The sequence below is a fragment of the Parasteatoda tepidariorum genome, chromosome X1 (genome assembly GCF_043381705.1).
Source record: "Parasteatoda tepidariorum isolate YZ-2023 chromosome X1, CAS_Ptep_4.0, whole genome shotgun sequence".
In the NCBI taxonomy this organism is placed as follows: Eukaryota; Metazoa; Arthropoda; class Arachnida; order Araneae; family Theridiidae; genus Parasteatoda; species Parasteatoda tepidariorum.
The window spans coordinates 20695829-20708235 of record NC_092214.1 but is presented as its reverse complement, the minus strand read 5'-3'; the positions used below and the strand labels follow the sequence as shown (position 1 = coordinate 20708235).

General features: G+C 30.6%; 1 protein-coding gene across 1 annotated transcript in view; it reads left to right on the top strand.

Moving 5' to 3' along the window:
* Nucleotides 1-11036, top strand: part of LOC107456903 (uncharacterized) — a 44483-nt gene extending 33447 nt beyond the window's left edge. Inside the window, exons 8-10 of the mRNA XM_071187772.1 lie at nucleotides 1930-2564; nucleotides 4347-4544; nucleotides 9323-11036. Of these exons, the coding sequence (XP_071043873.1) occupies nucleotides 1930-2564; nucleotides 4347-4544; nucleotides 9323-9408 (919 nt within the window). The 3' untranslated portion in view covers nucleotides 9409-11036. The remainder of the gene's footprint in view (nucleotides 1-1929; nucleotides 2565-4346; nucleotides 4545-9322) is intronic.
* The last annotated feature ends 1371 nt before the right edge of the window (nucleotides 11037-12407 follow it).

Here is a 12407-nt window from a genome sequence, read left to right as displayed (position 1 = left end):
AAATTTTTCTTTAAACTAAATTTAGCAGTCCAACCAACCATTTCATATTGGTTACTTGGACATTTAGAAACATAATAAATTAAGTAGCATGATTTTTTAAAAAATAAATGAAATAATTGCTTCGTTTCATTAAGGAATTTCTGGTGTCAGATCACTTAAAATATGTTATGAAGACTTCAGTTAAAGAGAGTCAGATGTTTTAACACACATAAAATTGATTAAGTAATAGTGTAATGTCTGTCATTTAGATGTTTAAAAAAGAGGGAAATGTCATTTTGTCCTGCAATACATTTATTTGTAAAAGGAAGCTTAGTCTCAATGCCTTTGATTCAACTGAATATATTCTATGAGACGTGATGACTCAGGAGATAGAGCATTCGCCTCACAACGAGGTGACCTAGGTTCGAACACCAGCGATGCCTGGTTGATACGAATTCGGCTCCCGACTCGCACCAACAGCAGTATTGACGTAAAATATACTCAGTGGTCGACGGATCATTAATTAAAATCTTCTTGCCGGATGCCATGGGACGTTTTCCTCTCCAAGTAACGCGAATGCGGGCTAGTTCCATCGGAAAATTCGCCCCGAAGGGTAGTTTTTCCCAATGCTTTGTCCAGAAATTCCCTTATCTTCTGGGTTGGGTTTAAAATTACAAGACTACAGAGTTGAACATCGATAGTCGTAAACTCAGAATAGTGTCGGCTGCTCAACGCCGGTTATAAAATAAAGTTTCTATATCTTTTCGTGGCATTTTGGAAAACAGAAGATATTCTTTCGTTTATGACATGAGTTCTGGCATGAGATGTAAAATCTGTATTATTACCATCTTGTTATGTATTTCTACATGCTTTTCCTAGGAGAATCAAAATAATATACAAATAAAACAACACACTGTTTTGCTATGATAAATACCAAAATTTTTATTATATGTAGTTATTTTTTTGTAATGTAATGCTAACTTAGCTGAAGGTACCTGCACCAGTTTCCTCAATCATCTTAAAGAAGAGATTTTATTTCAGTTAAACAAACCACAATAATGTGAAACCGAATTAAAATGTTAATTTAAAAATATAAGAAGAGTTCAAAACGTGTATCCGCTTTATGGTTAAATAAACATTTAGTTATAAAAATCCTTTTATTTGAAGCTTATAGTTATTGTTGAGAAAAAGACTATATAATTATCTTCAATATAAAATAAAACAAAAATGTACCTTACACGAATTTCTAACATATTAATAGCATAAATATTTACTTCTCATTTAGACTTGTTTTCAACTATGCAAAATCAAAATTATTTAAATTTTTTCTGATGATCTCTTTCCCTATGATAGATGATTGATAAAACAAAGATCAACTGCCTTTATCTGATCTTACACTTAAAAAAAACCAAGACATTTTTCATTTGATGCATTTCTGATTTTTTAAAATGACAGCTTTTTCTGGTGGTTTTTGTAGTTTACTTAACAAATTTCTTCAATAGGCTTTTACCAAGCAAATATTTTCAAACAAATTAAAAACTATAATTCTTAGATCAACTTTTATTTTCTTACTATAAAATAAATAAATATTAAGTATAATATAAAGCTGAAGAAAACTCTAATAAATAAATAAATATCTTCCATTAATTTTTTAGCAAAAAAAAAAAGTATTTCTATTAATTTTTTTAAAAGTTTATCTTTTATTAATTTTTCAACACATTGTAGTACTGGACTTAAAATTTGAATTGAAAGTTTAAGAACGAAGGTAACAAGTCAGTTTTAAAAAATCTCACCATTATAGAATTGGGGGGAAAATAAGAAATGAAAAATTTAAAAAGTTATTTTTCTCTGATTAAGCTTCATGCGACAAAATTATTCACAATCTAGCTTTTTGTTTTAATTTTAAATATTTTTTCACCAATTCATTTTGATCGTTTGTATTATTTTCAGGTTATGGGCCATGATATCAATGTCTATTTTCTCACCAATTGCTGGAATATTTATAGACTTGTACAGCACAAACGAAGATATCAATTATGCACCAGCATTCTATGCACACAATATTTTATCTCTTCTAACGTGCATCGCAGTATGGCGCTTAGATTTTGAAATGGAAGAAGCACCAAGTGGCTATGTTGATACATTCAAAACATTCTGGAAAATAATGAAAAATCCAGCAATATCATTCTTATTGATTGTTATCTTCTGGTTAGGAACTGTATGGGGATTCCTAGAATCTTTTTTATTTTGGTTTATGATTGAACTGAATAGCCCAACTTATCTCATGGGACTTACAGTTACGGTTGGTTCCCTAGTAGGAGTGCCATTCCTATACTATGCCAGATATATAGTGTCAAAAATAGGACATGCAAACATACTATCGATTGCTGCATTTATATATTTAATCCGATGCATTGGATACTCTGTTCTTGTGGATCCATGGTGGATAATGCCTTGTGAAATATTAGAAATTTTTACTTATCACCTAATGTGGGTAGCAGCAGCTACCTACGCTGCTCATTTATCTCCTCCAGGTCTTTTAGCTACAATTCAAGGTTTTATAGAAGGAGTTCATTATGGTGTAGGTAAGTATTACTACTGCTTCAAATTGCATATTAAAAATGGATTCATAAGTTTAAATTTTAAGATTTAAACTAAAAAAATTTATAAATAAAATTTGAGTTAAAATGAGTAGAAAATAAAATTCTCTAATAGTAAATTTTAAACAGCAAAACTATTTATATCAAGAGATATAAATAGTTTTTCATAAAACAATAGCCATTTTTAAATTTCAAGGAGCGTTAATTAATAATAGACTATTTTTGAATTTTAATTCAATCCTTCTTTTGTTTGCTTATTTCAGCATAATCTTTTTAGCTAGAAGTCAATTTAAAATATTACTTTTAATCAGGGAGAGACTTCGAACCATCAAGTACTTCAAGCTGATGCAATATTGATCTAGTTAAGCCGTCAAAGAGGAGCGTAAATTAGAAAGACTTTGTTCTCCTCTCTGTTTATCTCTGCCATCCACCTAGTAGATTTTCGTAGACTTTTTTTTTAAAAAAAATGGTTCTTGATTATATTTGAAAAAATACAAAAAATGAAGAAAAACTAAATTTATTCTTTAAACCCAAAATCACAGAAAAGAGATAATTTAAAATGAAGAATGAAGCCATCAGTTGACCTTTATAAGAACTACAAATTCTATCATTAAACTTTGATTAATATTAAATATTTGCATATTTAGTTTAAAGAGCGCAATAATAACACATACAAGCTTCAATGAGCAAATATACGAGTTAACTTCAATTACAAATGCCATTTTTTCTCATTAAATTTGACAATACAACATTTTCTAGCATATTTTGCATTGTAACATCCAGCTTGACTTCGGCCAAACAGACTTGGGAGACAACTGCCACTGAAGCTTGGCGTCTGATGACGTATGCTAACAACTCCTCAGTTGCCACGCTGATGATCAGCTATGCTAACTTGTCCTAACATACCACCTCTATAATGGTTCGACGACAGGGTGACCTAAAATATGCTAATTAATTAGTGCATGGGATATTTTTAATTATGAAACCAGACACAAAAACGTACTTTCTCTGAAAAAAACCTACCTTTTATCGATGGATTTGGATTGCTGACTTTAAGAAAACATGGGGAGTAGCCACAATCAGGGAAATATGGTCCCAATAGTTTGTTCAGGAGAATAGTCGAAAGTTTGAACTCCTTAATTTTGCTTTTTGCATATTTCACTATATTTCGAACTTTTTAAGCGAGTCGAAAATTTTTTGCGCACTGTTGGAAAACTCATTAATAAATTTTAATCATTATTTATTTTATAATAGTCATAAAAATTTTGAATTGTAAAATATACAATTTTTTGCCTCATTTTAAAGAATATAATTTTATAAGGCAAAATACAAAATTTGGACGAAATTCAGTCCAATAGTTCCTGAAAAATCGAATTTTAAAAAATGCAGATATTTAACATCAAGTTCTATGAGTGAAAATCCGATCATTAGATTAAAAGTTATTCAGGGTGGTTAATTTTTTTTTCGCACGGTACACTAGTAATATTTTATTTGTAATGCCTAATTAGAAAGCTAATATGAGCATTTTTCTTACAGAAAACTGCGCAACGTATGACAATATTAATCCTAATAAGTTTCCTGGAATGCCATATTTTATTACTATGAAAATAAAAAAAGTTCAAAACCAAAAGTCAGAAAACTATTTTTAAAAAATGTAACTTAAACTGTGGTGTCTTTAATTTAATATGGATATTTTTTTCCAATTTATTTATTAAAAAGAAAATAGTTTTAATTGTTGAACATTACATGTGAGACAACATTTTTCAGGCGTAGGTTCAGGAAGCCTTATTGGTGGTTTTTTAATGAGCAATTGGGGTCCACGTGCAGCATTTCAAGTTATTGGCTTAATATCTGGAATAGTTGCTGTGATATATTCCACTCTTTATTTTCTCTGGCTTAGAAAGAGGAAAGTACGACCCATCACAAGAAAAGCATCAATCAAAAGCTTTGGTAGTCAAAAGACTGGTAAGTAAAGCTAGTATTATGTCGTGCAATTGAAAAAACAACGTAAATGCTTCACGATAAATTTAGAGAAAAGTGTCTTGGCTTGACAATGATTTTTTTTCTATTGATAATGCTATGAAGCTAAAATTGAATTTCAACAAAATTTTAAAACAAAATTTATTTCTGTTTTCTTCCTCCAATAAGTAGCTCATTACACAAAGATGTCAAACACATAAAAATCTCTATCTTTGAAATTTGGTCGCTTATGTTAATTTCATAAATACATTAGCCTACAATAATGGAAGAGACACCATCAGTTTCTGACATTTTTTTTAAAAATTTCTCAAGAAATACTAAAAGGATTATTTTGTAACTTTAGAAGTGTATTCATGAGATTTTTCATACTTAGTAATAAAATTTAAAGCTTTCAGAGGTTTGAGAGACCTACTATAAATTAATTATTGATTTATTGAAATTACATACATTTGCTGACTTGTGTGCTCAATATATAGAAGATTGGATATACCTAATTCCGTGNGATAGAACAATTCAGAGAAAGACATCACAAAGAATACATCCAGGGTTACGGCGGGATTCGAACCCGCTACCTCCACGCTTAACAGAGCGTTTGGACCGGCGATACCGCTCGGCCAGGGAGGCCCCCTATAAATTAAGAAAGAAAACAAGTATTTTTGAACACCCTATGCCAGAAATAAGCTTGTAACTTATATCGACTACTTTAGTTATTTTTAATAACTGCATAAAGTTTCGTAAACCTAGAGTAAATATTTATGGAGATAAAGGCATTTTTATAAATAAAAAAAAAAATTTCGCCTTTACTTTATAGATATTCAATGGTAGGTCAATACTTTATTTACGTCTCACTAGAGCTGCACAATGGGCTATTGGCGTCGGTCTGGGAAACATCCCTGAGGATGATCTGAAGACATATGCCATCGCAATTTTGATCATTTGCAAAGAGGATGGCTCCCCTGATCTGGTAGCCTGACGACCTGCGTGTGAAGTCGAGCACTTTACTGTGGAACAGTTTAATGAGGACCGATACCACGCACCCTCGGTCCCTACACATGCTGATCAAAGTGGTCACCCACCCGCTTACCGACCGCAGCCAGTGATGCTTGACTTCGGTGCTCTACTGGGAACTGTCTTTACGATCAGTTCACTGCGGGACAGATATTCAATGGAATCAAACAAAATTTTTGGAGCAATTTAAAATTAATTACAAAATTGCCGATTTATTAAATTTCGTTAAAAACTGATTTTTGATTGAGTATTTAAGCTAGTTCTTTTATACTGCGCATGCACTGAAAAAATTTTTAGAAAGATTTTTCACAATTTTGTAGTGAATCGTATCTGGCAACTAATAAAAAAAAATGATATGAATACCTGAAAAATTTAAAAAGTTTCAAGCAATTTTCTAAGTAGTTTTTGTATTTTTCAAAAGAAAGCTCCAAACGATCAGGGGGTTTTCACAAATTTATTTTGCATTATAAGAAAAAATTTATTACAAATAATACCTTACAATAATCGTCCGGAAACTAAACTTTGATAGTATAGAGAAAGAAAACATGCAAAACTAAACATTTCTAAAGTTACACAATAATCATTTAAGTATTTCTTGAGAAATTTAATTGTTATTGTTGTTAATTTACGTCGCACTAGAGCTGCACAATGGGCTATTGGCGACGGTCTGGGAAACATCCCTGAGGATGATCCGAAGACATGCCATCACAATTTTGATCCTCTGCGGAGGGGATGGCACCCCCGCTTCGGTAGCCCGACGACCTGCGCGCGAAGTCGAGCACTTTACGGTAGAACAGTTTAACGAGGACCCATACCGCACACCCTCGGTCCCCACGCAGACTGATCCAAATGGTCACCCACCCGCACACTGACCGCAGCCAGTGATGCTTGACTTCGGTGATCTGCTGGGAGCCGTGTCTTATCGATCAGTCCACTGCGGGACTGAGAAATTTAAAAAAATGCCAAAAGCAGAGAGTCTTTTCCATTATTGTAGGGTAGTGTATACTGGGTATTTTATATTCATCTTTATTTAAATATTTTTAAAATTCATGATGAAAATGAAGTAAAAAGTAATGAGTATGCCGATTAGGGATCACAAATTAATATTTAAGCAGGAAAAAAATCTCTGTCTAAATCTATCACTATCTAATGGAAGAGGGGATTAAAAACATCAAAACATGATTTGATAGCTGAATGATACCTGGAGGTTTCTTATAATCAGTTTCTAACTCCTCTTTTTTCTCCAGCCATCAACCGATTTTGATGTTTTCAGACATGCATTCCTTAGGAGTGATTAATCGGTTTTCGTTAGAGTTCTTTTTTTTTAAAAAAAAACATTAATATCAATTTATGATTTCAATGTCTAAACCTTTTTTACTTCATATTTGAAAGAATTCTAAAAACAAATATCCATAACTATCATTATGGAACACCTTACACAGAAGGCAAAATTTTTTGATTATCACTTAGACTAGACAAATGTTTCTCAAACTGTGAGTCGCGACTCGCCAATGCACAGTGGGCCAGCATCCCAAGTTTCGTGGCCAAAATAAGTATTTCAATAAAATTTGTTTCAAAATTTGGGGGTTTCTATTTAGGGTTTTCATGTGCAGATAAATTGAATTCATAGTTGAAATTTTGAAATACACTAAAAATACCAACAACAAAAAAAACAAGATGGCGACTGAAATATGGCGAGCAAATATATATAGTACGTTCAAATAATTAAACATAGCAATAAAATTATAATAATTTTCGTAATTTTATATTAAAAATAAAAAGCAAATTATATTTCCGAAGTAATATTACAAAATAGCACAAAAACATGAGAAAAAAAAAACATAATTTTTGTTTCTCGGTATATTTAGTCCACCTTTGCAATACGGGCATGTTTTTTCGAAAGAAGAATCATCAAAGAAGACAACAACAAAAAGTTTAGCTAATTACCTCGTGGAACTTTTTGGAGAAAAGTTTCGAAAGTGATTCAAATATTGTAAAATGTCAAATAATAAGATATAAACTATAAGTTTGTCAAGAGTATTAACTAATTCAACGAATTGAAAAATTGTACTATAATTTCAGACTAATTACTTTGATAAAAATGTAACAGAAAGGTGAAATTCCTATATATATTTCTGAAATATAAATTTAAAAGTTACATTCAAAAAAAAATTTTTTTTAAACATATTTTTCACTACATTCTACTCTCGTAGGTCCTAAAAGTAAATTATAATGTTTGGAATGATTATAAATACTTAATTTGGGCGAAATTAAAGCTGCCTAAACATATTTTAGTTGAAATTCGATTTTTGACTTTTGGACAAAGATCATGGTCTTCTGGCCCCCTGTGCAATGGGTCAAGTGTAAATTTATGGTAGGTCACAAAGAGAAGCACAACCCTTGACAGAGTTTACCTTTAACACAGAAGAAGACACTGGCGTTTTTGCTGCATTTCATAACTATAAATTATTAAAATGCTAAATATATTTTTTCACTTATTTTGACCGAAATAACACAAAATAATGAAAAAAAAAAAGCATGAAAAATATGATTAATAAAAATTCTATGTCAAAGGGTTAAAAGTTAGTGAATCCCTAACCTAGACATTATGTAATTATTTCTTAAAAATAATTACATTAACGCTATATTTAGCACGATTCTTGTTATTTACCTAGTTATTGTCTTAATTTTCTTTCCAACATTCATTATGGTATTTTATTTATTGCCCTTTTTCTAAAGGAAAAAAATGTTCGACTTAGAAAGTAACATGTTTATTGCTACAAAAGATGCCCCACACCTTGAAAAAGTTGAAAGTAGTTTAGTTTCCAGCTTATTAAAACCTTTAGCTTTAAATATTTATTAATTCAGGTATGCTTTGTAAACCATTACAGCTTTACAATAGTCAGAAATAGATTAACTTCTCATAGAAACATGATTAAATCTGTAAATTTCTAAAAATATCCAACTCTTTTGCTCTTCCAATATTTTTATATCCTACTCGACTATTATACCAGTTATTGTGTACAGTGAAAACTGGCAATAGAACAGAAAGCCTTGAATTTTTACAATTTTTAGGATTTAAAAAATAACTCTTAGAAAAACGAATGTTTCGTTACAAAGTGATCTTTGTTTTTTGGTAATTTTTTTTAATGATTTAATTGTAATAGTAATATTACAGGGTCATGAAATTCTTACTTTGAATTTGTGGTTGGATATTGCTCATTATTAATTTTATTCCAATTGCTTTACTATCTCATTTTAACCAAAATGTTTGATACCGGACTTCTTGGTACCCCCTTCTCACAATTTTAAGAACCCACTTCAAGCGTGACATCATTTATGGATGAAAACATTCATACAAGTGAAACATTCTATTTTAAGTGAAAAATTCATGCAAGTTAACGAAGCATACGACATGGCTTTAATTATTTTTTTTTAATTTTCATGTCTGTAAAATATAGACATACAGAATTATTTTTTCCACATTTATGTGCAGAAGTTTAACTGGGTGTGAATAATTTCAATTTCATAGTATTAGCTGTAGTAACCAAATGTTAAATTCAGATGCCAGCAGTATTAAAATTTAATTTCTTCCTACTTACATTACATCACAGTACCTGCTACATGTTAATTTTTAAAAAATTTGATCATAAATTCCAGTCACTTAAATTCGTAGAATTTTTTTTTTTTTAAATCTGCATTCATCACTGGCATACAATGTTAAAATTAACCTCAGGTGGTATTTTATGTTACAGATAGGAAAACTTCAACCCTCTCTTCTCCTGAAGCAAATGGATCAGTGTTGCAGCAGAGTATCTCAGTCCAGGAAACATCAGCATGAATATAACGCACTTGGCAAAATTAAAATTCTTCGTAAATTTTAGAACTGATAGTAGACTTATTAGAGACAATAATAAGCATAAACCTTAATACTTGAAAGTAGGGAAATGTTTTTCAACGTTTTGAAAGACAGCATGCTCTTGTTTAATTAAATGTAAGTATTTCTGTGAAAGGGGTCTATATTCAATATACTAGGGTTGGAACTTGACCAATGGTAATATAGCTGTAGAGATGCGATGAAACGGATTAACGGAATCTAATAATGTCACTTTATATTGCATATTAGTTACATGCATTGCTTAAATCAAAGCAAATGGGTAATCACACAGACGAGAAGAACAAAGTTTTGTGTTAGCTAGCGATCAAATGTTATGGTATCTCGATGTTCTTGAAACAGGAATAACGAAATAAAAGTTTTCAATAGGCTGGCGAAGCGGGGTGGAGTCTGCCTTTCAAAACAGTGGCAACATGGTAGGGCAGGTAAAAGTTTTTAGCGAGGAACACCGATAACTGGAAAACTTGAGTCAATCATATCGTTTCAGTGTCAGTAAAAAAGAAATAGATCAATAGAACTGGGAAATGTACAATAACCACACATTCTGGACTTGAGTTCTTATGACTGACTTATTCTTAAGAGGAAGGTACAACTTATTTACTGCAAAAGAGTTCCAGAAATTCCGTAAGAGCTATCAAACGAACAGACGCTGTCAAAGGCATCCTACATCCACATTACTGGCAACGAGATGTACAAACACAATGCAGATGTAAAAATTGATATACAACAAAACTTAACATGTATCTGTTTCGCATAAGTTGTAAAGAAATAGTTGCGAATAAAACTCAGACTTTAGTAAATAATGAAAATAAATATATATATTTTTTAACTGCAGGCACATAACTTATCGTTCTTAGCTATGGAAGGTGTCAGAAGTGTTGCTCATTTTGCGATTCCTGGTGAGCCCCACCTTGCGACACGGAGGCAAGCAACATTACCCACGCCATAAATACCCCGCTCACAGGGTGGGCCGCATTTACATACACCAGAAGATAACACACAGAGAGAATTATCCATGCCCTGAGCAGGATTCAAACATACAGCCATCGGCTTCACAAAAGGCACATTAACCACTCGGCCCACTTAATAATAAATATAGCATAAAGAATTTTTATAAATAACAGTGGCTAGTTACTTTTCCCTCCCAATCGCACACTAAATTTTGAAACTGAGTAGAAAATATTTTCTGTAGTAATCACATTGTTTTTACAAGAAGACTTGATTTTACTGGCATACTAAGAATTAAAACTGTATTCAAGTCTCAAATTAAAAGCCAGAAGTTCCGATTTAAAGCTTAACAAAGATCTACGATTGATCTCAAAATAATTTCTTCGATAATAATAAAAAACAAGTTTATGCGGATTATGTGTTACGTTTTTTTTCCGAATATTGCACAGTACTTACAGTCCATTGACGGTCTTTGTTATTTGTGTATAAAATTGACATATTGTAATGTGTTTTTATGTTATGAAATTATAAATAATTTATTAAAAAACTGAAAATATTTTATTATACACTTTAGAAAAATCATTTGTTCTGAACTATATGCTAATAAAGAATGCTAAATTTTTTAATGGTTATTTTTATATTTTAAATGTTAATTTTTGTCTCATAGATTTTTTTTAAAAGAGGTAAAATTATCAATTTTACTTATTTAATTTAAATGGTTGGCAACCTGAATAGAGCAATAAGGTTAGAATGAAAGAGGTTTCTTTGAACTTTTATTCAATCACAGAAGTTAGCTTTAAAGCTTAAAATTGTGATATCAACTATTAAATTAATATTTTTATTATATATTTAAGATATTGAGGTTTTCTGTCATAATGGAATCCTATAAAATTTCAGTTTAAATAGTTTTCAATAGAATCAGAAAAAAATTTTATATTTTATGAAGCTCATTAAATTGTCTTTGAATTTGTGAATAAAACAATTTGTATTTTTTGGTTGCACTTTAAAATGATTTTACAAGAAAATTATAATTAACTGTCTGAATACTAAGACCCTAAGTAATAACTATAGCAATATCATTATTGGTACTTCAAAAACAATTCAAATCTGATATTTTTCAGTTGTTCAATTGTACAAAATTATTCTATTAAAGTTGAAGATTCTTATACTAGTTGGCAATATACAAAGATAGAATGCATACCACATATCTTAATTGCAAAAATCAGAATTACCTACTGCTTTTTAGAGTTGTTGAACTTAATATCCTTCAAGTTCTACAACATAAAAGCAGTATGTAAATAGCACTGATAAATTTGGTCAAAAAACCATAACTTTAGACGAAGTTTAAAATAATAAAAAAAAATCATGGACATCTTACTCAATCTTGTTTTTTTTTTCAAAATTACTAATTTAGTTGATTTAACATTAAAGCTTGTTTAAAGCAAAAGAGCAATGTGAAAAAAGCACAAATTAAAGTCCAGAAATGGACATACTATAGTTCTATAAACAAAAATCTTCAGTGTCTAAACTCAAAATGATGGTAAAGAAATAACCTATGCAAAGTGATTTAACCAATAGGGACAGAGGTTTCCCCATTGATTAAAACACTTTGCACATGTTTGCCTCTTTACTTCTCTACAATTATTTAGACACTGAGGAAGGTTTTTGTTTATAAAACTGAAACTATATTGTCTTTTTCTATACTTTCATTTGAGCTTTATTCATGTTTTTTTTTCTTTTGTCTACACAGCAAAGTATACCATATACGTTTTGGATTAAAGTTTGCACTGCCCATTTAATGAGTAAAATAAGGTAAAGGCTATTGTATGAGATTTTGAGGGCACTTGTCATATATTTAGGAATTATAATACATTTATTGTAATTTCTCTTCCTAATTAAAAGTCATAAGTCTTTTTTAATAAAGGTAATTAAAAAAGAATGGACTTCTCAGAAAAAAAAGAGACTTTTTAAAAATGGCATTTAGTGCAAAAATGACA